The 22,493-nt window shown below is 51.5% G+C and overlaps 1 protein-coding gene across 3 annotated transcripts in view; it reads left to right on the plus strand.

Moving 5' to 3' along the window:
• The first annotated feature begins 254 nt into the window (after window positions 1–254).
• Window positions 255–22,493, plus strand: part of LUC7L3 (LUC7 like 3 pre-mRNA splicing factor) — a 33,844-nt gene continuing 11,605 nt past the window's right edge. For 2 of the 3 annotated variants that reach the window (XM_040434838.1, XM_040434839.1), the window contains exons 1-9: window positions 255–443; window positions 6,603–6,669; window positions 8,622–8,661; window positions 8,751–8,895; window positions 9,088–9,162; window positions 9,604–9,708; window positions 12,212–12,373; window positions 15,081–15,373; window positions 15,953–16,107. In XM_040434838.1, the coding sequence (XP_040290772.1) occupies window positions 345–443; window positions 6,603–6,669; window positions 8,622–8,661; window positions 8,751–8,895; window positions 9,088–9,162; window positions 9,604–9,708; window positions 12,212–12,373; window positions 15,081–15,373; window positions 15,953–16,107 (1,141 nt within the window). In that variant the 5' untranslated portion in view covers window positions 255–344. The remainder of the gene's footprint in view (window positions 444–6,602; window positions 6,670–8,621; window positions 8,662–8,750; window positions 8,896–9,087; window positions 9,163–9,603; window positions 9,709–12,211; window positions 12,374–15,080; window positions 15,374–15,952; window positions 16,108–22,493) is intronic. The other variant, XM_040434840.1, reaches the window with a different exon arrangement.

Genomic DNA, 22,493 nt, shown 5'->3' on the forward strand with positions numbered 1-22,493 from the left:
ATTTAGTGATATTTTGGGGGTCTTCCTGTGTGACATATGACATTTATTTGGGTGTGGGGGCTATTATAGTGATATTTTGGGGGTCGTCCTGTGACACGTGACTGATTTGGTGGGCGGGTGTTTCTATTACACTACGCGTGACTGACTTGGATGGGGCGGGGCATGTCGCCATGGTGACCGGGCAGTCCGTTAGACTAGAAGTGGGCGTGGTTTCTGTTGTGTGCAGGCGGTGCTAGGACTCTGAGGGCGGTTACGCGGTGCATTGTGGGGGTAACGCTCGGCGCGTCCGCCATTTTGTCGGTGTGTGCGGCGCGGTGAGAGAGGCTCCCGGACACGTCGCAGCCATGTTATCCGCCGCGCAGCTTCTGGATGAGCTTATGGGCCGGGACCGGAACCTGGCACCGGATGAGAAGCGAAGCAACGTCCGCTGGGATGACGACAGTGTGAGTAGGCCGCAGTCCGGGCATAGCATGAGGGGCCGGCGCTAGCATCGTGTGTAAGAGCCGCCCTTCACCCTGAGGTGAGCAGGGAAGGGTTAACGGGGCGCAGGCTGGAGTGGGGGCTCTGGAGAGGTAAGGGTTAAGAGCGATTTCTGTGCGGCTATAGGAGTGTAAGGGTTAACAGGCTTCTTGTGGCAGTGTGAGGGTTAAAGGCAGGACCGTAGTCACCGGTCCAGCGCCTGTTGCTAGGCGACACATCAGATGGTGGTCCCCAATCCTAAGGGGCATGCTGGGCTTCATAGTGCTCAAACCTGGGGATGGTGGAGAGATGGCCGTGCATGGAGGCGGGCGGTATTATACTCCAGAGCTGCCATCAGCATTCTTCTAGTTATTATAAAGAACAGTCTGCAGAATAGTGAGTGCAGCTCTGGGGTATAATACAGGATGTAACTCAGGATCAGTACAGGATAAGTAATGTATGTACACAGTGACCCCCACCAGCAGAATAGTGAGTGCAGCTCTGGAGTATAATACAGGATGTAACTCAGGATCAGTACAGGATAAGTAATGTATGTACACAGTGACTGCACCAGCAGAATAGTGAGTGCAGCTCTGGAGTATAATACAGGATGTAACTCAGGATCAGTACAGGATAAGTAATGTATGTACAGAGTGACTGCACCAGCAGAATAGTGAGTGCAGCTCTGGAGTATAATACAGGATGTAACTCAGGATCAGTACAGGATAAGTAATGTATGTACACAGTGACTGCACCAGCAGAATAGTGAGTGCAGCTCTGCAGTATAATACAGGATGTAACTCAGGATCAGTACAGGATAAGTAATGTATGTACACAGTGACTCCACCAGCAGAATAGTGAGTGCAGCTCTGGAGTATAATACAGAATGTAACTCAGGATCAGTACAGGATAAGTAATGTATGTACACAGTGACTGCACCAGCAGAATAGTGAGTACAGCTCTGGAGTATAATACAGGATGTAACTCAGGATCAGTACAGGATAAGTAATGTATGTACACAGTGACTGCACCAGCAGAATAGTGAGTGCAGCTCTGGAGTATAATGCAGGATGTAACTCAGGATCAGTACAGGATAAGTAATGTATGTACACCGTGACTGCACCAGCAGAATAGTGAGTGCAGCTCTGGAGTATAATACAGGATGTAACTCAGGATCAGTACAGGATAAGTAATGTATGTACACAGTGACTCCACCAGCAGAATAGTGAGTGCAGCTCTGGAGTATAATACAGGATGTAACTCAGGATCAGTACAGGATAAGTAATGTATGTACACAGTGACTGCACTAGCAGAATAGTGAGTGCAGCTCTGGAGTATAATACAGGATGTAACTCAGGATCAGTACAGGATAAGTAATGTATGTACACAGTGACTGCACTAGCAGAATAGTGAGTGCAGCTCTAGAGTATAATGCAGGATGTAACTCAGGATCAGTACAAGATAAGTAATGTATGTACACAGTGACTGCACCAGCAGAATAGTGAGTGCAGCTCTGGAGTATAATACAGGATATAACTCAGGATCAGTACAGGATAAGTAATGTATGTACACAGTGACTGCACTAGCAGAATAGTGAGTGCAGCTCTGGAGTATAATACAGGATATAACTCAGGATCAGTACAGGATAAGTAATGTATGTACACAGTGACTGCTCCAGCAGAATAGTGAGTGCAGCTCTGGAGGATAATACAGGATGTAACTCAGGATCAGTACAGGATAAGTAATGTATGTACACAGTGACTGCACCAGCAGAATAGTGAGTGCAGCTCTGGAGGATAATACAGGATGTAACTCAGGATCAGTACAGGATAAGTAATGTATGTACACAGTGACTGCACCAGCAGAATAGTGAGTGCAGCTCTGGAGTATAATACAGGATGTAACTCAGGATCAGTACAGGATAAGTAATGTATGTACACAGTGACTCCACCAGCAGAATAGTGAGTGCAGCTCTGGAGTATAATACAGGATGTAACTCAGGATCAGTACAGGATAAGTAATGTATGTATGTACACAGTGACTGCACCAGCAGAATAGTGAGTGCAGCTCTGGAGTATAATACAGGATGTAACTCAGGATCAGTACAGGATAAGTAATGTATGTACACAGTGACTGCACCAGCAGAATAGTGAGTGCAGCTCTGGAGTATAATACAGGATGTAACTCAGGATCAGTACAGGATAAGTAATGTATGTGCACAGTGACTCCACCAGCAGAATAGTGAGTGCAGCTCTGGAGTATAATACAGGATGTAACTCAGGATCAGTACAGGATAAGTAATGTATGTACACAGTGACTGCACCAGCAGAATAGTGAGTGCAGCTCTGGAGTATAATACAGGATGTAACTCAGGATCAGTACAGGATAAGTAATGTATGTGCACAGTGACTCCACCAGCAGAATAGTGAGTGCAGCTCTGGAGTATAATACAGGATGTAACTCAGGATCAGTACAGGATAAGTAATGTATGTACACAGTGACTGCACCAGCAGAATAGTGAGTGCAGCTCTGGAGTATAATACAGGATGTAACTCAGGATCAGTACAGGAGAAGTAATGTATGTGCACAGTGAGTGCAGCTCTGGAGTACAGGAGAGGTGACTATCACTAAGCTGTAGTGTGGCGCTCGCTCTGCTCCTCCAGTTTCCACCTGTACAGGGAAAGTGTGGCATGTGATGGTTTGTATCCGCAGTGATTTCAGTCCAGAGGGCAGGTCTTGTAAGGGTTAATAGTTTGGTTGCTGCGGGGGCAGGTAATGTACACTGTAAGTGCGCTCTGTTCACACTGGGATTTCGGACGTGGGCGCTTTGTGTGTGAACTCGCTGCAGTCTCGTTCTTCCCGTCTGCGATTATCCCCCCAGAGGCGGCCGGGACCTCGCGCCTCCGGCTGCCATCACTGCAGGGATCGTCCGGTCTGATGAGCGTGTAATGTGAAGTTATCAGGATCTCTGTCTGCTGTCAGTGAATGGAAAGGTCCTGGTTGACTCCTGAAACCAGTCCTGACCTGATGCAGCTCACAGTGGAGGGTTTGTTACATTGTGTCTGAGATGAAGCCTTCTGTAGCACGCACTCAAACTCTGGATGCAATCCGTTTCTGTTCACTGACAGCTAGCAGACATTTTTGAAGAGCACAGTGGGGTAGATGGACTGGTCCTGTGTGTAGTGTAGACGGTGATGCCTTTGGTGCGCGGACTTCATACTCGGCGGTCAAATTTATTGGGGTCATTATTGTGTAAAGTGAGAAGCGCTGAGAGCGCAGCGCGGTTTGGTCCGGTGTCCTGGAAGAAGGAAGCAGAGCTGACCATCCGGTGTACATGAGGGGGCGTCGGGGGGCACCCTCTCGGAGTAGCGCTCTCTTGGCGAGATGCAGCTGTCTCCTGTCCATCTCCATCAGGGGTGCCGGTCCAGAGTTGTCACCTGGTCTAGCTGTCCCGTTGTGGTAAAACTACAACTCCCAGCATGTCCCTGGCCGCCGCTCTGAGTGGTTCCTTTGGCAGGTTGGTGCCCAGTTTGTGAGGCTGGCGACCCTCTGCCCTGTGACATTTGCAGCCCGGTAGTTTGGATCTGGGCGGCCAGGTGGCATAATCCCAGATATTTATAGGAACTCTGTAGACCGGGGAGGTGGGGGGGGGGGGGGTTCTGAACCAAACTATTCCGAATAGTGTGAGCTCAGGAGCTGCGCAGAACCGACACCTCTATGAAGGTTTATTACGGCCCTATGATGTTATACGTCTCCCCCCGGTCATTACAGGATAGGGAAGGTGACAGCTGGGGCCCTTGCCTGTCACTAGAGTGGGGGCCCGCATGTCTGTCCTCCTCTCCATCCAGCTCGCTTGGATGCCGGTGGTAAAGCGCTTGGCAGGGAACACGGGCCCCCCACTCTAGTAATCATCAGGGGCCCCAGCAGTTGCTTATCCTGTGGATGGAGAAGTTGTTTTCAAAGGGACAAACCCCTAAGGGTCCGTTCACATGTGGTCCACAAAACACGGACACCGGCCATGTGCGTTACGCATTTAGCGGACCGCACATGGCCAGCGCTATAATAGAAATGCCTTCACTTGTCCGTGGCTGCCGACAAGAATAGGACATCTATTTTTTTTTTGCAGATGCGGACAGCACACTGCTTCTTTTGTGGCCCCGTTGAAAATGAATGGCTCTGCACAATTGTGGACCCATAATGCAGACATGTGAATGGACCCTTAATGGATGATGGGTGGGATCAGAGGTCGCGCTACATTTTTTTCTGGAAGAGTGAAAATACCTCTCTGGGGGAGTATTTTTAGCCGATGAGGAGTAGGAAGGTCACAGTAATTCATATAGGTAATGCGAAGGCTACATGGCATGCAGGGAACAGTACTATATGCTCATATACAAGCCATAAGACCACGGCCACCTAACCAGTGCCACCAGTTCTTACCAGCATAGATGTGAGCAGTAGACTCCTCATTAGTCATTCCTCCAGCGCAGGGTCGGGGTGGCCCGGTGCTCTGCAGGGTCGGGGGTGGCCCGGTGCTCTGCAGGGTCGGGGGTGGCCCGGTGCTCTGCAGGGTCGGGGGTGGCCCGGTGCTCTGCAGGGTCGGGGGTGGCCCGGTGCTCTGCAGGGTCGGGGGTGGCCCGGTGCTCTGCAGGGTCGGGGGTGGCCCGGTGCTCTGCAGGGTCGGGGGTGGCCCGGTGCTCTGCAGGGTCGGGGGTGGCCCGGTGCTCTGCAGGGTCGGGGGTGGCCCGGTGCTCTGCAGGGTCGGGGGTGGCCCGGTGCTCTGCAGGGTCGGGGGTGGCCCGGTGCTCTGCAGGGTCGGGGTGGCACAGTGTGGTAATGTAGTGCACATAGTGATACAGTATATAGTGTCCTGGACTACAGTGTACGGTATATAATGGGACGGTGATGCTTTTCCTTGGCCACTACAGTCTGTGTGTGAACCCGGCCCTACCCCTCGTGCAGCCTCCTCTCTTCTCCCCCTGCCATCTCCAGGACTTGCACTGGCAGTGAGAGTCGGGGTATCTGTAAGTCGGTCATGTTGTGTATCAGCCAGGAGGCTTGTGCCAGGCCCCGCACCGGGTACACAGGCACATCACAGGGTGCTGCATCTATAAGCTGCTCCTCCTTTATTTTTCTGGCTATGGGACAATAGACCGACCTGCCCTGAGGGTCTCCGTCCAGCGCTGAGACCCTCGCTGACTTCTATGAGCAGGAGTCTGGTGCGCTCAGCTGCTTTTCCTCACTGCGCAGCGCGGTACTGAAGACGACCCCCTAGACCAGGCATGGGCAAACTCTGCCCTCCAGCTGTTTTAAAACTACAATCCCATCATTCCCAGTCTGCCTACAGCTATCAGCCTACAGCCGGGCATGATGGGATTTGTAGTTTTAAAACAGCTGGAGGGCAGAGTTTGCCCTCCCTGCCCTAGACCTTCTATTGAGGTCGTCTTCAGTACCGCGCTCCGCAGGGAGGAGAGCCAGCGCTCGGCGCTTCAGACTCATCACTATAGGGGACAAACAAAAGGCGCTCATATCTGGGACCCCGCTAAATTTCACTACACAACAAGGCTGTGAGGATCTCGCGCGTCCTTCCTCACTTCAGAGCGGCGTGCCATAAGCTCCGGCGGCCCGCTCAAACTGGCCAATCACTAAGCTCCTCGCTGTAAGGAGCTTTGTGATAGGCAGTGAGCGCTGCTGCCTGAAACAACCAGTCGGTACGCCTTAGGGTCCATTCAGACGTCTAAGTGTTTTGCGGATCCTCAAAACACGGACACCTGCAATGTGCGATCCGCAATTTGCGTATCTGCACATCACAGACCCTATAATAGAAAATGCCAATTGCGGACAAGAATAGGACATGTTCTATTTTTTCCAGGAACGAAATTGCGGATCCCGAAAAAACGGATGCGGATCCAGGGAATGTGGATTTGCATCCGTTCCAGCCCCATTGAAAGTGAATGGGTCTGCAAATTTCGGAACGAATGCGGACCCAAATTACGGACGTGTGAATGGACCCTTAGACTTTTTCCAGGGAGTAAAATGGCCTGAGCAGGCGTCTGACGCATGTACAGGCGTTATTGCGACCTCTGGGCGTGACTGTAATGTCCCTTTAAATCTGCGTGCTAATGGTGCTGTGTTCTGCCCCTCAGGTGTGCAAGCATTTTCTGTGCGAGTTCTGTCCGGCCGAGCTCTTCACAAACACCAGATCCGATTTGGGTGAGTAACGCCTGGAGAGCGCCTCCTTGTGGCCGTCCTGAACCTCATGCAGTCTGCAGTAGGCGACTAGAGGCTTCGGTCTGCTTGCTTTCAGTGTATGGAACCCTTCATAGTTTACGTTTAGTGGCTGAATACCTGTCCTGATCTAATGCTCCTCCTCACAGCTGAGGGGTCGTCACAATGATTTCCGTCTAGACAATACTCTGTGGTAGACACAGCACAAATCTGTTACAGTGTGTCAGTGGACTAATCAGGACTGTGGCTGCAGAGGGCACATGGCTGCGCTGAGTCCTAGACGTCGTGTGGGCGCCATGTCCGCCTCTATAATCAGATCTATGTAATGATTTCAGTTATCGCACCCGCCTGTCGGGACACTTAGCTTGAGGTGCACCACACTGACATTATAGGACCATTCATGAAGATCTTCTAAGACGCTGTAAGATTTCCGGACGTGTAATGAGCAGCATGGAGCCTGGATCCCAGTAAGACTTGGCTACACATGTGAGTCCCCGTGGGGAATGCAGGGTATGGTACGAAGGATCTGTCCGGAGCAGGCCATTGTCCTAATAACGGTCTGCTCGTCAGTGGAGGGGAATCCCTTCCTTTACATGCAGAGATCACCCCCGCTGTATGGGGCAGAGTCATGGTTTCTGGGCCGCAGAGCATGATCCGCTCCCCAGGAGCAATGATTTAGGCGTCTGCACCTCTCCATTGGAAGATAATGTGCCCGACAGACTCCTGCTCCCCTCGTCTCGCTGATTGCAGTGTCTTCTCCCTAGGAGACGGTCATTGGTGGTCAGAAGGTGGGAGAGGAGATCATGAATTCCCGTGACTGTTCTCCAGCAAGATCTTGGCAACCACTTAAAGGGTTTCTACATAACAGTATGTTTCTAACATTAGTCCCTGCAGCCGTTTTTGTAAAAAAAAAGCCCTTTTATTATATGCTAATGAGCCTCTAGGTGCTATGTGGGCGTAAAATCAGCACCTAGAGGCTCCGTCCACTGACCCTTTATGCCGACCAGGTCCAGTGTTGTGCCCGCCCCGCTCCTCTTGATTGATGCCACTGTTCCCTGCATCGTTGACGAAATCCTGCGCCGTTCACTTCTGTCTTCGGCGCAGTGAGTGAATGATGCGATCCTGGTGCCGGATTCCTCACTGCGCCTGCGCCAACTACGTCACAGTGAGGAAGCCGGCATCAGGAGAGCGGCCTTCATTCGCTGCGCCGAAGACAGAAGTGAACGGCGCAGGCGCGGGATTTCGTCAATGATGCGGTGGATCGTGCCATCAATCAAGAGGAGCGGGCGGGCAGAACAGGGGACCTGGTCGGCATAAAGGGTCAGTGGACGGAGCCTCTAGGTGCTGATTTTACTCCCACATAGCACCTAGAGGCTCATTAGCATATAATAAAAGGGCTTTTTTTTACAAAGACGGCTGCAGGGACTAATGTTAGAAACATACTGTTATGTAGTGCTGACATTGGCGCATCGCTATATCAGTCAGCTACATAACAGTATTTCTGGTGGTGGAGACCCTTTAAGGGCCCTTAACAGGGGCCAATAATTGGCCACATAATCGCTAAAAGATGTTAGTAGAAACGCTTGTTAGCCGTTATCTGGCAGTGTAAAGGTGCCGCCGAGTTCATTTTTGGGAAATCGCATCTTTCACGCAGTCACCAAAATCGTTGTTTGCCGTCGAAACCACCTCTGCTGCCGGCAAATAATGATTCTGTGTGAAGACGAGTGATGGCGTTGGTGATCACTCCTCCCTATACTGTGGAGGAGATCGCTGTATGTAAATGTCTCCTCCACTGACGAGCGGAATGAAGGCTTCCCGTTAGGTGTGTCTGACTTTACGCTGGAGCACATAAGAGGGGGGTCATCAGGAGTTACTTGTAGAGGAGATCTGTACGGTGGGATACTTTCACAGAGCGCTTTCATTTGCCTTTTATACAGGTCCTTGTGAAAAGATCCACGACGAGAACCTTCGTAAACAGTGAGTATCGCCGCACCTTGTGCTACGTATTTGCCTTTCCGTCGTCGGTGCCGACCCCTCACCGGCTGCCTGTTTTCTATCCTGCTCAGGTATGAGAAGAGCTCGCGTCACATGAAGGTCGGCTATGAACGGGAATTCCTGCGCTATTTGCAAAGCTTACTGGCCGAGGTGGAGCGCCGAATCCGCAGGGGACATGCACGGTTGGCTCTGTCTCAGAGTCAGCAAGCATCCGGCGTGAGTATCCGTGTGGCAGAGTACCCTTTCATGATGTGACCCCAGTATGGATGTTCCCTATGAGATATGGAAATCAGTAACGGGGTTTCGTTGAGGGAGTTCTATCTACAGCTGTGCCCCACATCCTAACAGCACTGCTAGTTTTTTGTATCTGCAGAGTCGTCTCTAAATATATATATTTTTCTTGGGCAGTCTGTCGGGCCGGCGGGAAAGAATGAGGAGAAAATCCAAGTGCTGACTGATAAGATCGAAGCCTTGCTGCAACAGGTAATAAGCCCTGACGTCACCCCCCTATAATCCGCCAACTGCCGTCTTCCTTCCAGGGCGCAATTATAGCACAGGCTGGACACGAGAAACCCCCCTGACCTGAGGGCACAACTGCACGGCGGTCGGTTATTGCTCGGCGGTCCACGGTGGCCACTAATTAGCACCTCAATGTTTAGTCTGTCGGCATTGTTACTGGCAGTTACCGGGGCACACTGACTGCTCAGAGCCCAGAGGGGTCATAACCTAATACTTCTCGCACATAGACGGTTGGTTTAGTGTGACGGAGCTTCTGAATAACGAGCCGTGCAGCTCTCGTTTTCCTCCATCTGTGTCTCTCCTATTGGGCCATAAGTCTGACCACTATTAGTAGCCACGTGGGCCGGACCCCTCTATTGAGACCAGGCACAGGTTTTGTATTGACCCTGAGGCTTTTCTGTGCAGATTGAGGAGCTTGGCTCAGAAGGAAAAGTAGAAGAAGCTCAGGGCATGATGAAACTTGTCGAACAGCTGAAGGAAGAACGGGAACTTCTCAAGTCTACGACGTCGGTGAGTGACCCGTTACAACCAATCGGATTCCTCTTTTTTTTTTTTTTTTGCAAAATGAAAGCAGCAACCTGATTGGTTGCCCTGTGTAACTACTCCACCCTTTCTTAGTCTCACATATGATTTGTCTCCTAATGATGAGGGAGGCTGGAGGATGTTACCTGCAATGCTTTGCGGGCTCAGGAAGTACTAGTTGCCTTCCCGAAATATGGATTACACATCAGACTTTATTAGTCTCATATGGAGCTGAATTTTTTTACCCTTCAATAACTTAAAGGGGGTTTCCCATCTTAGACAATGGGGGCATATCCTAGCGATATGCCCCCATTGTCTGATACAAGGAGAACAGAGCCAGGGAGAGTTGTGGCTGGAGGACCCCGGGTTTCCTGGGGTCCATCCACCAGCAGGCGCAGCTCTCCGCTTCTCCCATTGAAGTGAATGGGAGCGCCCCGCGCATGCGCGGCCACCGCTACCATTCATCTCTATGAGGCCGACTGAAATAGTCGAGCCAGTGCTTGGCTATTTTCGGCGGCTCCATAGAAATGAATGGGGGGCGGCTGCGCATGCACAGTGCATCCTCCTCAACTTTCTCTGCTCCGTTCTCTCCCAGAGGGACCCACACCTATCAGACAATGGGGGCATAGCGCTAGGATATGCCCCCATTGTCTAAGATGGGATAACCCCTTTAATGCAAAATGACTCATGTATTCACGCCTGGGATATGTATGCTCCTTTAATCCCGCAGTTGCCACTGACATTAGCAACAAATACTTACCCCTATGGATAGTATGTGGATAGACTTTTGCCGCAATCCCTCTGCTGATCATGAGGGCTTTGACAGTCCCATAGATTTCAATAGAGCAGCAGCGCGCATCCATGACTGCCACTCTTTGCAACAGGGGAACACAGGGCCCCTCTTCTCATCAGCAGCAGGGGGTACTCGGGTTGGTCCACAGGATAGGAGAGAACTTTTAAGATTGGTAGAGTTCCTAATGCAGGGACCCACCGATCACGAGAACGGGGCCTGTTCCCGCTGCAGCTCACTTGAAATGTCTGGAGCGGCCAGTCACACATGCCCACAGCCATCGCATTCATTTCTAGGGGAGTTCCGGGGATAGGTGTAGATGTTGTACTCTATTTCTGGAACTTCTATAGAAATGAATGGAACAACCACCTGCAGGGGGGCTGCAAGTGTGTGTGGGGGGGGGGGGGGGTGTGTGTGTGTAACGGGGCTTTTGTGATTGGTGGAGATCTCCTGTGGATCTTAGTAGGAGATAACTTGTACCAACTGGGATACCCCTTTAAGCCCCTGCCTATCAGGTGCTTATCCCCTTTAAGAAGTAGTTTGGGTGATTGGGGTCCTTCGTTTGCACTGGGCGTATTAATGATTACGGCTATTGTAGCTCATTTATTTTACCTGCTTCTGCTTTCTATGTGTCAGTCATAGCAAAAGGTTGTGTTTAAAGAGGACCTTTCACCGATCCGGACATTGTGAACTAAGTATCATGACATATACAGCGGCGCCCAGGGATCTCCCTGCACTTACTACTTACTGCTCCGTTCTCCCGTTATGTCCTCCGGTAGGTTCGGGGACTTGGTTATAGTAGGCGGAGTCTGCCCTTGTTCACCTGGGCGTGTCCTTCTCCTAGGCTGTAGCGCTGGCCAATCGCAGCGCAGAGCTCACAGCCTGGGAGAAAAAAAAACTCCCAGGCTGTGAGCTTTGCGATGCGATTGGCCAGCGCTACAGCCTAGGAGAAGGAGACGCCCAGGAGAACAAGGGCAGACTCCGCCTACTATAACCAAGTCCCCGAACATACCGGAGGGCATAGCAGGAGAACGGAGCGGCGCCCAGGGATAATAGTAAGTGCAGTGAGATCCCTGGGCGCCGCTGTACATGTCATGATACTTAGTTCACAATGTCCGGATCGGTGAAAGGTCCTCTTTTAAAGGGGTTGTCCGGCTTCAGAGCTGAACCCGGACATACCTCCATTTTCACCCAGGCAGCCCCCCTGACAGTTCATGCTCCGATGCTCTCCTTTGCCCTGCGCTAAATCGTGCAGGGCAAAGGCATTTTTTTTTTTTTGATCCAGTGACGTACCGGGGCTCTCCATGGAGCTTCCAGGAACCCCGGTGATGTCACCGGCACTGATGGTCGGGATTTAGCGCTGCTCTAGCCAGTATAACAGCTAGGGCAGCACTAAAGCCCGCCCATCAGAACCGGTGACATCACCGAACACACTGCCGGGCGGAAGTTTCCGCCCGGCCGCGTGTTATTGAAAACAAAAGACTCCGTGCCCTGATGCTAGCCTCAGGGGGGCAGCCTGGGTGAAAATAAGGATCTGGCCGGGTTCAGCTCTGAACCCAGACAACCCCTTTAATACATAAGGGCGTATGCTATCTGGTGGCACAAACCCCCCCCCCCAACATGACTGCTAAAGGTTGCCGGGCACAGCTAGTGCACATCTTTCTTTTTCATTGCTAAAAAATGTTTGCTTTCTTTGTGCAGACGATTGAAAGCTTTGCAGCCCAGGAGAAGCAGATGGAGGTGTGTGAGGTCTGCGGTGCCTTTCTAATTGTCGGAGACGCTCAGTCCAGAGTGGATGACCATCTTATGGGCAAGCAGCACATGGGCTATGCCAAAATAAAGAACACGGTGGAGGAGTTAAAGGTGAGCGGCTGGACGTCATAGAGGGGGTTTAGCTTCCCTGCACACACAAATAAAATGTGAGACCTGGAATTCCCCAGTATTGCCAGTAGGGGGCAGTGGGACCTTCGGACGCTTACAGTGTAAGGATCGTGTGGCATTAGGAGGGATTGTTAGTGTTATAGATTCAAGTGCAGGCTGGGGCCAAAGGCTAAAGACAGACACGTAGAGGTCCGAATGAATGGACTGCAGCATTCCCTTCTGATTATTTTTTTTTCTCTGTACCTTTGGCTGTGAAAGATGGTGGGCTACACCGGCTGTGCGGCTCCCTTCATTCTCGGGATCCATAATTCTTAATGGTAAAGTGAGGGCATATTATATTGATATTGTAAAATGTTATTTGCACGCCAGAGAATAGTCAGTGCTGAATGCCTAAAAAGAGACCGTTACCGTGATCAGACGTAACGTGTAACCACCGACGGAGTTAGGCCCCTTTCACACGAGCGAGTTTTCCGTGCGGGTGCAATGAGTGACGTGAACGCATAGCAACCGCACTGAATCCTGAGCCATTCGTTTCAATGCGTCTGTGTACTTGAGCGGTGATTTTCACACCTCAGTTCTGCGTTGCAGCATGTTCTATACGCTGCGTTTTTCACACAGCCCTGGGCCCCATAGAAGTGAATGGGGCTTCCGTGAAAAACGCATCGCATCCAGAAGCAAGTGCGGGTGTGTCTTCCGGTTTTTTATCATTTGTGTGAAAACACATCAAAACGCATTGCACCCGTGCGGAAAACAACTGAAGCAATTGCAGACAAAACTGACTGAACTTGCGTCCGTGTGAAAGGGGCCTTATTGTTTCCACCTGGATCTTTCTCAAGCTGGGAATAGTGCACATCCTAGTGTGACCTAGACTCGGTTACACTTCACAGATGACAGCGATACAGGTAGAGCGAAAGGGCAACGCCCTCCAAGACCTTTCCACAGGACCCCGGGAGCTAAACCTATTAAACTTTATTATTTTTTTTCTTCTCTTAACCACTTCAGCCCCCCTAGCTTAAACACCCTTAAAGGGACAGTGGACACTGACAGTCCCAAAAAGCATATTTGGAGATATATATATATATATATATATATATATAACAGTACAGGTCTTATAAAGTGTATTAGAATCATCTACGTATCCCCCCTGTCCACCTTATAAATACAGTAAACTGAAGTTTTATAACCTGCTTGAATCGTCTTCAATCTGCCCACGGGGCGGCGTTTCATCTCAACTTGCGCCCAGCCAGCCTTGCCCCAACTGCCGTTTGAAGCGCCGCCCAGCTCCTCTATATTCATTTCGCTGGGCGGTGCACTAATCCGCACTAATCATATCGCGCCTGCGCACTAATTAACCCCTTTTGAGATGTAACAGAGCAGCGCTCTGAAGCGCTGCTATGAACTGTGCCCGGCGCATGCACATAAAGCAGAGGCTACATCGGCCTCTGAGAATCACCCGGCCAGTGAGGGTGCCGGGTGCATGCGCTGAAGATGAGTCGGAGGCCGATGCCCATAGTATTATATTGGGTATGTGCCGGATCTTGCGTCGGGGACACTAGTAGCCGTCCAGGGAAGTGAATATTGATGAGCTGGGCGGCGCTTCAAACGGCAGTTGGGGCGAGGCTGGCTGGGCGCAAGTTGAGGCTACTTTCACACTTGCGTTCAGAGCGGGTCCGTCTGATGTCTGCACAGACGGATCCGCTCCTATATGAAACGCCGCCCCGTGGGCAGAATGAAGACTATTCCAGCAGGTTATAAAACTTCAGTTTACTGTATTTATAAGGTGGACAGGGGGGATACGTAGATGATTCTAATACACTTTATAAGACCTGTACTGTCATATATATATACCTAAAGTCCTGTCATTGGTGGCGCAGTGCGCCCGCCCCTCTCTGTTCATTGGTGGCAGCGGCAGCACAGGGGGGAGGGAGACACGGCTTCCTTCTCCTCTGTGCTGCTGAGGGAACATGAGCGCGCTGACAGCAGCGCCCTCATGTTCAGAGATACTAGACTGCACAGCCCAGTATCGAAAAAAATTTAATCCCGGTATCGTATAGATCCCGGGACAAAAGTATAGATTGGGTATCGAAATTTTGATACCCACAACAACCCTACTGCAGACTGCTAACAATTCATTCATAACTTCTAGTAGGAATAATAAAGGAATGACACAACATAGAGCCATAGGAATAGATGCTCCAGAAGTGTTAATACGTGGGGAACGCATGAAGCTATTAAAACGGGCCTGTCAGGAGCGGGGAGAGGTCCCCTTTTTAAAGGGTTCTCTGGGCTTTTAATACTGATTACCTATCCTCAGGATAGGTCATCAGATCTGCGGTGATCCGACACCCCTGCCGATCAGCTATATGAAGGGAAGGGGCAGTCAATGTGCACGTCCTGTCTCTTCGTGCTCGCTCACTGCTTTGCCATAGACATAGCAGCAGCAGCGCGCGCTCTCTCTTCATACGGCTGATTGGTGGGGGTGCCGGACCCCCGCCGATCTGATATTGATGACCTATCCTGAGGATAGATCATCCATATTAAAAGCCTGGAGAACACGTTTAACCTTGTGAGATGCTATCGCTTTCTGCAATTATAAGATGGGGTTATTTTCCAGTTCTTTAGGTTGTGCCTTTGTGCTGCATTTTTGGGTTCAGAGTCTGTACTTATGTTTTGGTATTTTTTGTCAAAGGAAAAACTTAGGAAAAAGACGGATGAGCCTGAACGGGAAGATAGGTTAAAAAAGGAGAAAGACGAAAAAGACCGGGAAAAAGATCGGGAAAAAGAGAAGGAACGTGAACGAGAAGAAAAGGAAAAGAAGCGGCGTAGAGAAGAAGAGGAGCGAGAAAAGGACAGAAACCGAGAGAAGGACAAGCGCAAAAGAAGCCGCTCCCGCAGCCGCAACTCCAGCAGAGCGTCGGAAAGGAGAAGTAGCCGGACACGTGACCACAAGAGATCGCGGAGCAGGGATAGGAGGAGAAGCAGGTATGTTGCTGCCTAAACACTTCCCATTGGGTCACCCTGCTATGTAGGATTATCTCGTTAAATTGGTTGGCAAAACGTCTAAGGGCTCGTGCACATGGCCGTGCCCATATTGCGGCTCACAAACAGTGGGTCCGCAGTACACGGGAACCGGCTGTTTACTTGAATGGGTTCGCAAACCGGGCGATATGGTGCGGCACAGATCGGAAGCACCGCAAAAAAAAGTAGTGAATGGGTCCTGCAGTGGCCCTACGGCATTGCGGAGTGCAGCACGGGCCTGGCCAGTACATGTATGTGCGCATGAGCCCTGAGTGTACTCTGGAATCCTACATCTGTCCTTCCAGTAGATGGCGCACCATGTGTTGAGGTGCTTCCCACTGTTGAGAATGGACCTCTCTTTTCAGGGAGGTTGGTTACTTGGCGGCATCCTGGCTGGTTGACCTTTTTAGAATTGGCAAGTTCTCTGCCTCCACTCGTCCTTATGTTAAACCCAGATGGTGACGACCAGGGGCCCTTTATCCGGTTTGTGCGGTGTTGTAGTGTTTCAGTCTTCACATTTATTAATTCCTCTGTTGTTTTAAGAAGCAGAGAACGTCAGCGCAGCCGAAGTCACAACAGAACAGACCGGAAGCATCGATCTCCCAGCAAAGACAAGCGCCGATCAAAAAGCAGAGAACGCAAGTCTTACAAACACAGGAGCAGAAGCCGGGACAGAGAGAGGCGATCAAAAGAAAAAGGTTTGTTCTGAAAATACATAATTTACTTATTCCTCATGCCACGTGGTGTAAAAGTGCCACCCTGAACCGGCGTTCAAATCTGCAACGAAATCTGTGTGCGTTACTTGTGGATTTTGTACTAGATTTTGGTTCTGATTAAGGATGAGCGAACCAGTTTGGACCAAACTTTGCTATTTTTCAGGCGGCAGACCAATCCACTAAAACGGCAGGTAGATAAAGCGCACCAATGAGGAAGAAGGGTTCTCACGTGACTCTGAGAGGATATTTGGGGGGGGCGGGACTTGCCCTAAATGGGCTCCCAGGCTGACAGACATCCTCGAAGAGCCAATCGGTGCTGCAGCGAGCAGAACGTCATTCTGTGCTGGGCTGTGAATGAGGGCGGTTGGGTGTTAGTGTCTGCCAGTAAAACGATCTCAGGGAGAGACAAAACAATCAAGCTTAGTGCCAGGGAGAGTGAAGGGAAAGCTAGGATTTCAAAGAAGAATGTGTTGTGTACAATAGAGAGAAGCAGGAAAAGAGGAACAGGTCCTGTGACTGTGCCTGCTTTCAGAAGTAGCTACATGCCCGCATATTCCCCTTATTTTTTTTTTTTTTTGGTGGGGTTCATTTTAATTAACCCCTTAGGGACGCATGACGTACCGGTACGGCATGTTTCCTGAGTCCTTAAGGTTTAAACTGCGATTGCGGCGGGGGTTAATCGGAACAGGATGCCCGCTAAAATCATTCAGCGGGCATCCTGTCACAACGCCGGGGGGGGTCATGTGAATTTGTCAATTCAGACCTGCGGTTGCGGCGGCCATGCCATCAAGTCCCCATGCGTCTGTGGGGGGGACCCGATGGGATGGAAGGCAGCGCGATGTCTAAGGAAGGCATCGCGCTGCCTTCCAGTGATGAGCCTGTGAGATCCAGCCCCCTGGATCTCAGAGGCCAGAAGCTGTATGAGTAATACACACAGTATTACTCATACAGCCAATGCATTCCAATACAGAAGTATTGGAATGTATTGTAAAGGAACATACCCCCCAAAGTTCAAGTCCCAAAGTGGGACAAAAAATAAAGTGGAAAAAAAAAGGTGAAAAAATAAAGTTTTCCCCCCAAAAAATTGAAAGTTTCAAGTAAAAAAATAAAAAAATTCCATTTTCCCCAAATAAAGTTAAAAAAAAAATGGTAAAAAATAGGGGGGGGGGGGGGGGGAGTATACATATTGAATATCCGTATCGATAAACATATCACATGACCTAACCCCTCAGATGAACACCGTACAAAAAAACTGTGCTAAATAAACCATTTTTTTGTCACCTTACATCACAAAAAGTACAACAGCAAGCGATCAAAAAGGGGTTTGCCCACCAAAATAGTACCAATCTAACCGTCACCTCATCCCGCAAAAAATGAGCCCCTACCTGAGACAATCGCCCAAAAAAAAAAACTATGGCTCAGAATATGGAGACACTAAAATATAATTTTTTTTTTTGTTTTGTTTCAAAAATTATATTATTGTGTAAAACTTAAATTAAAAAAAAAGTATACAAAAAAGGTATGGCCGCGTCCGTATCGACCGGCTCTATAAAAATATCACATGACCTAACCCCTCAGATGAACACCGTAAAAAATGTAAAATATGTTTTTATTTTTGTCACCTTACATCACAAAAAGTGTAATAGCAAGCAATCAAAAAGTCACACGCTCCCCAAAATAGTGCCAATAAAACCGTCATCTCATCCCGCAAAAATCATACCCTACTCAAGGTAATCACCCAAAAACTGAAAAAATTATGTCTCTCAGACTATAGAGACACTAAAACATGATTTCTCGCCCAATTTCCTTGGGGGACACAGAAGACCTTGGGTATAGCTCATCATCTCCCTAGGAGGCGTGACACTAAGTGAAAGCTGTTAAGCCCCTCCTCCACAGCTATACCCTCAGCCTGGAGAGAGAGACTGCCAGTTTTTGCTTAGTGTCCAAGGAGGCAAGACACTCCCTGCTCTGCAGGGCTGCTTTCTCCTTGTTTCAATTTTAGATTTTTACTTTTTTATTTTCTTTTTGTTCCAGATCATCAGGGATAACAGAGACGCACTAGACCTCTCTGTTCTCCCGGGGTTGAGCTGCGCCAGTGCCGGTCACCCGCACTGCTGCCTCCCCCACAGAAGGCAAGGTGGACCAGGGCAGCCCAGCTCCCCTGCATCCCGCCAGCGCAAGGGTTGCCCGCACGCCAAGTCCCTCCCCCGGCGTCCTGCCACTACGGTGCCAGTAGCTGAAGGGGCGACCCTGCTGGAACGGACCGAGGGTGAAGACGGCTATGGTGAGAGATTGGCTTCTCCAGCCCTACATCCCCCCCCCCCCCCCCCCCCTCGGTCTCCTGCGTGCCTGACCCTTACCTGGGCCTATGGACCCTTCTGTCCCTGCTAGACCTAGGCTGGCCCTGGGCTGCCGCAGGTCGACATCTGCTCCCTCTCTCCTGGCCTCCAGGACATTGGCACCCTTGTTCCTACAAGAGGAATGCCTAGGGAGCTGCGGAGGTCCGCACCTAGCTGCCCCTGACGGAGGGGTCATGCAGGCGTCCCACCCTCACAGACCCGGTCTCAGGGTCCCCCTCCCTCTTACCGGCCACTACTTCAGGGCCAGAGGGCCCGTGCCTTGCTGCCACTGACCCTCCCTGCTCTCACGGGCACCGGTCCAGGGGAAAGGTGGTTGTAGCTGCCGGCAGGGGTGAAATCATATGGAGCGCTGTTCTAGGCCAAGGGCCCGCTCCAGGGGTAAAATGGCTGCCGGGTGCAGGGTCCTGACTTCCGGACACCTGGGTGGGCACCGTGGCCTGCAAAGGAGCGCTTCAACAGCCCCGGCTGACCGTCGGAACCTTCCGGTCGGCCGGGCGCCGAAGTCTTGTGTTCCACTTCAAGACGATCCCGGTCCCCGGCTCGCGGGGTGGGCACCCGCGGCCGGTATGTGCCGCTCCGTAGGCCCGGCTGGTACTTTAGGTACTTGCGGCCCCGGTCAGCCGGGCGGCGCTAAAAATTTAGGCCCCGGCTCTTCCGGCCCGCGGGGTGGGCACCCGCGGCCGGTATGTGCCGCTCCGTAGGCCCGGCCGCTACTTTAAATACTGTGCGGCCCCGGTTCGCCGGGCGCCGCTAAAAATTTAGGCCCCAGCTTCACGGCCTACTAGGCCGCAAAAATTCAGGCCTCTGTTGGAGGGGGCTGGAACTTCTCCAGGCGCGAATTTTTCCCGCCTGGAGGTTCCCCCGCCCACAGAGGATAGGCCTGTATGGGTGGATCTGTGCCCTGTAGGTGGCATCTGCCTCAGTGAGGCTGTGTGTTAAAAAAAAAAAAAATAAATATTTATTATATATATGACTTGTGGGCTGCGCAGGACGCTGCAGCCTCATCTCAGAGTGCTGCCTGTATACATGCCCCCCTTCCATAGGCGGCATGGTGTCGCGCTCCCCGGCTGCGGCGCTGCCAGGTTCTTTTTTCCCCTTCTGGGGTTTTTTTTTTTTTTTTTTGCCCTCTCCGCGCTACGGCGCTGGTCAAGGTGCATGCTTTTTTCTGTAGGCAACATTCGTCACCTTCTCCAGTTATGGTGCCTGCCATGTGCAGGACCCCCCTCCTGGGCGGGATACTGCACTCTCCCTAACTGCGGGTTGGCCTTGTGCATGATCCCCCTTTCTTTGGCGGCCTACTGCAGTTTCTCCGGATACAATGCTGGCCATGTGCACGACCCCCTTACATAGGTGGAACACGGCACTCTTACTGGATTCGCTGCTGGCCATGTGCGTGCCCCCCTTCCATAGGCGGAACGCTACACTCTCACTGGATTCGTTGCCGATCATGTGCATGACCCCCTTTTTTAGGCGGAATACTGCACTTTCACCGGATACGGTGCTGGCCATGTGCACGACCCCCTTCCTTAGGCGGAACTCTGCACTCTCACTGGATTAGCTGCCGGCCATGTGCGTGCCCCCCTTCCATAGGCGGAACGCTACACTCTCACTGGATTCGTTGCCGATCATGTGCGTGACCCCCCTTTTTTAGGCGGAATACTGCATTTTCACCGGATACGGTGCTGGCCATGTGCACGACCCCCTTCCTTAGGCGGAACGCTGCACTCTCTCTGGATTCGCTGCCTGCCATAGGCATGACTCCCTTCTGTGGACGGCATTCGGCACTCTCACTGGATTCACTGCCAGCCATGTGCATGACCACCTTCCATAGGCGATATGATGTACTCTCATTGGATTCACTACCGGCCTTGGGCATGCCTCCTTCCCGGGTGGCGGCATACATACACTCCCTCGGTCGGTGGTTGTTCTCTCGCCTGTACATTGTTGGCCATGTGCATGACCCCTATACATGCACTCTCTCTGGATCCACCGTCAGCCACATCATGACCCCCCTTCCGTGGGCGGTGTACGCACTCTCACTGGATTCGCTGCCGGCCATGGGCATGCCTCCTTCAGGTGGCATACACACATTCTCACCGACTGCTCGCATTCTCCCTGAATGCGATGCTGGCCTTGTGCATGATTTCCCCCCCCCCCCCCCTTCCTTTTCTGGGCGGCATACTACGCTCACCAGATACGTTGCTGGCCTTGAGCATGGCCTCTAACATGGGCGGAACGCTTGCGCTCCCCTTGGATACGGTGCTGGCCTTGTGCGTGACCACCCCTCATTCCATGGGTGGAATTTTGCACGCTCACAAGATTCAAGGCTGTCCTTGTATGTGCTGTACTGGACTTGCACATGTTCCCCTTCATTGGCGGAGTAGTTACACTCTCACGAAATTTCGGTGTTGGGTGAATTGTTGCACTCTCACTTAATGCTAGGATAGCCCTATGCATGTCCCCCTTTTCCCTAGGTGGACCTCCTGCGTTTCCGCTGGATACTGTGTGGCCATGTGCATGGCGCCTTTCTGGGCGAAGTATGGTATGCCCCACTTCTCTGACGTAGGTCCGGCCTTGGGCATCTCCCCCTTTTTGGGGCAGGCCTTTGCATTCTTGCCCACTGCAGTTTGCCAGGTACATTTCCTCCCTTTCGGGGCGGTCAGTTTGCGTTCCATCGCATTCCATATTAGTCTTGTGCATAACTCCTTTCAGTTTGCACTCCCGTAGATACTGTGGCACTCTGTGGCTGGCCCTCTTCGCGGTGTTATATTTTTGCAGTGAGCGGACGTTCTTGTGCGTTGTTTGGGCCGTGTATGCCTTCTCGTCCTGTAGGTGGGTTGGCCTTCTCACTGCTTACGGGGCTACTCGTACGTAGCCTCCTTCCTCCTGCGACATTCTTTTTCTCTTGGGATACGATGATTGCCGCAAGCCTTGCACTATTCTCTAAGGAGATCATTCTGGTGCAGTGTGGTATGATTCTTTCCGGATTGGCGCCCTCGGTGCTTCAGTCTGATCTGCTACCAGGTTCGGGCCGCTCTTCTTGGGGAGGTCACCCAACTTCTCTTGGGTGCTCGCTTATACAGGTCCGGGGGACCTCCACCTTGGGTTCTTCAGGGTATTCGCCTTCTGCGTGGCGGTGAACCGGGCGTCTCTGTGTAGCGGTGTTCTGCTTTTGAGCTGTCCTATGGCCTCTCTGTTGCCCACCCCCCCTTTTTTGGTTGGAGGGTGTTATACCGGCCTCTGTCTCGCCTGCCTTTTCTCGCCGGCTCTGTTTGACTCCCACTCGGTACAGATCATTCCGATGTGGCGTCTGTTCCGGCCACGCTTCAGAGGCTGTTCCTTCACTGCCCTTCCCTCTGGGGAGAGCATGTTTGTTCATTTGGATGGTTATGGTGTTCCTTTTCAGTCTCCCTTGTCCACACTGGCTGTGCTAGCTGTGTGCCTAGTTACCGGGTCTACCGCTTTCTGTCCTCCCGCTGGGTGCAGATTGCGTTTTTTCCATTCTAGGCAATGTTTCGGCTTTGGATTCACCTTCTCGGTAACTTGGGAGGACTACCATTTGGTCAGGATTGTCTTTTGATCTCCCACACCGGAACTGTAGTCTGTCTTCCTGTGGTGGCTACATTGGCTTCGGCTTTAGCCTGTCTTGTCCTGGCGGTTGCTGGGCAGACCCTTCGGTTCCTGTCCGTTTGTCCTTCTGCTTCCCCACTCTGGGGGGATACGGGACAACCTTGCTCGGGGGCCGACGGGACCAGTTCTACCGACTGTTCTACCCGTGTTACTGGTCCGCGCCTGATCATTGGGTTTTCACCCGCTTGCCCAGGCGACTCTAGTGGGCTCGCTAGTGTTCGCTTCTAGCCGAGTTTTCGTCCAGGATCTGTGGTAGGACTTAGGGCTTTACCTGGGGTTCTGTGGGAAGCTGGGCGTTCCCCCACTCTGCCTTTCTCCATGGTTCTGTCTTTCTCCAGTCCGGCCTGGACCTGGGGCTGGGACTCTGTTGCTTGAAGT

This window comes from Bufo bufo, chromosome 6, assembly GCF_905171765.1.
Source record: "Bufo bufo chromosome 6, aBufBuf1.1, whole genome shotgun sequence".
Taxonomy (NCBI): Eukaryota; Metazoa; Chordata; class Amphibia; order Anura; family Bufonidae; genus Bufo; species Bufo bufo.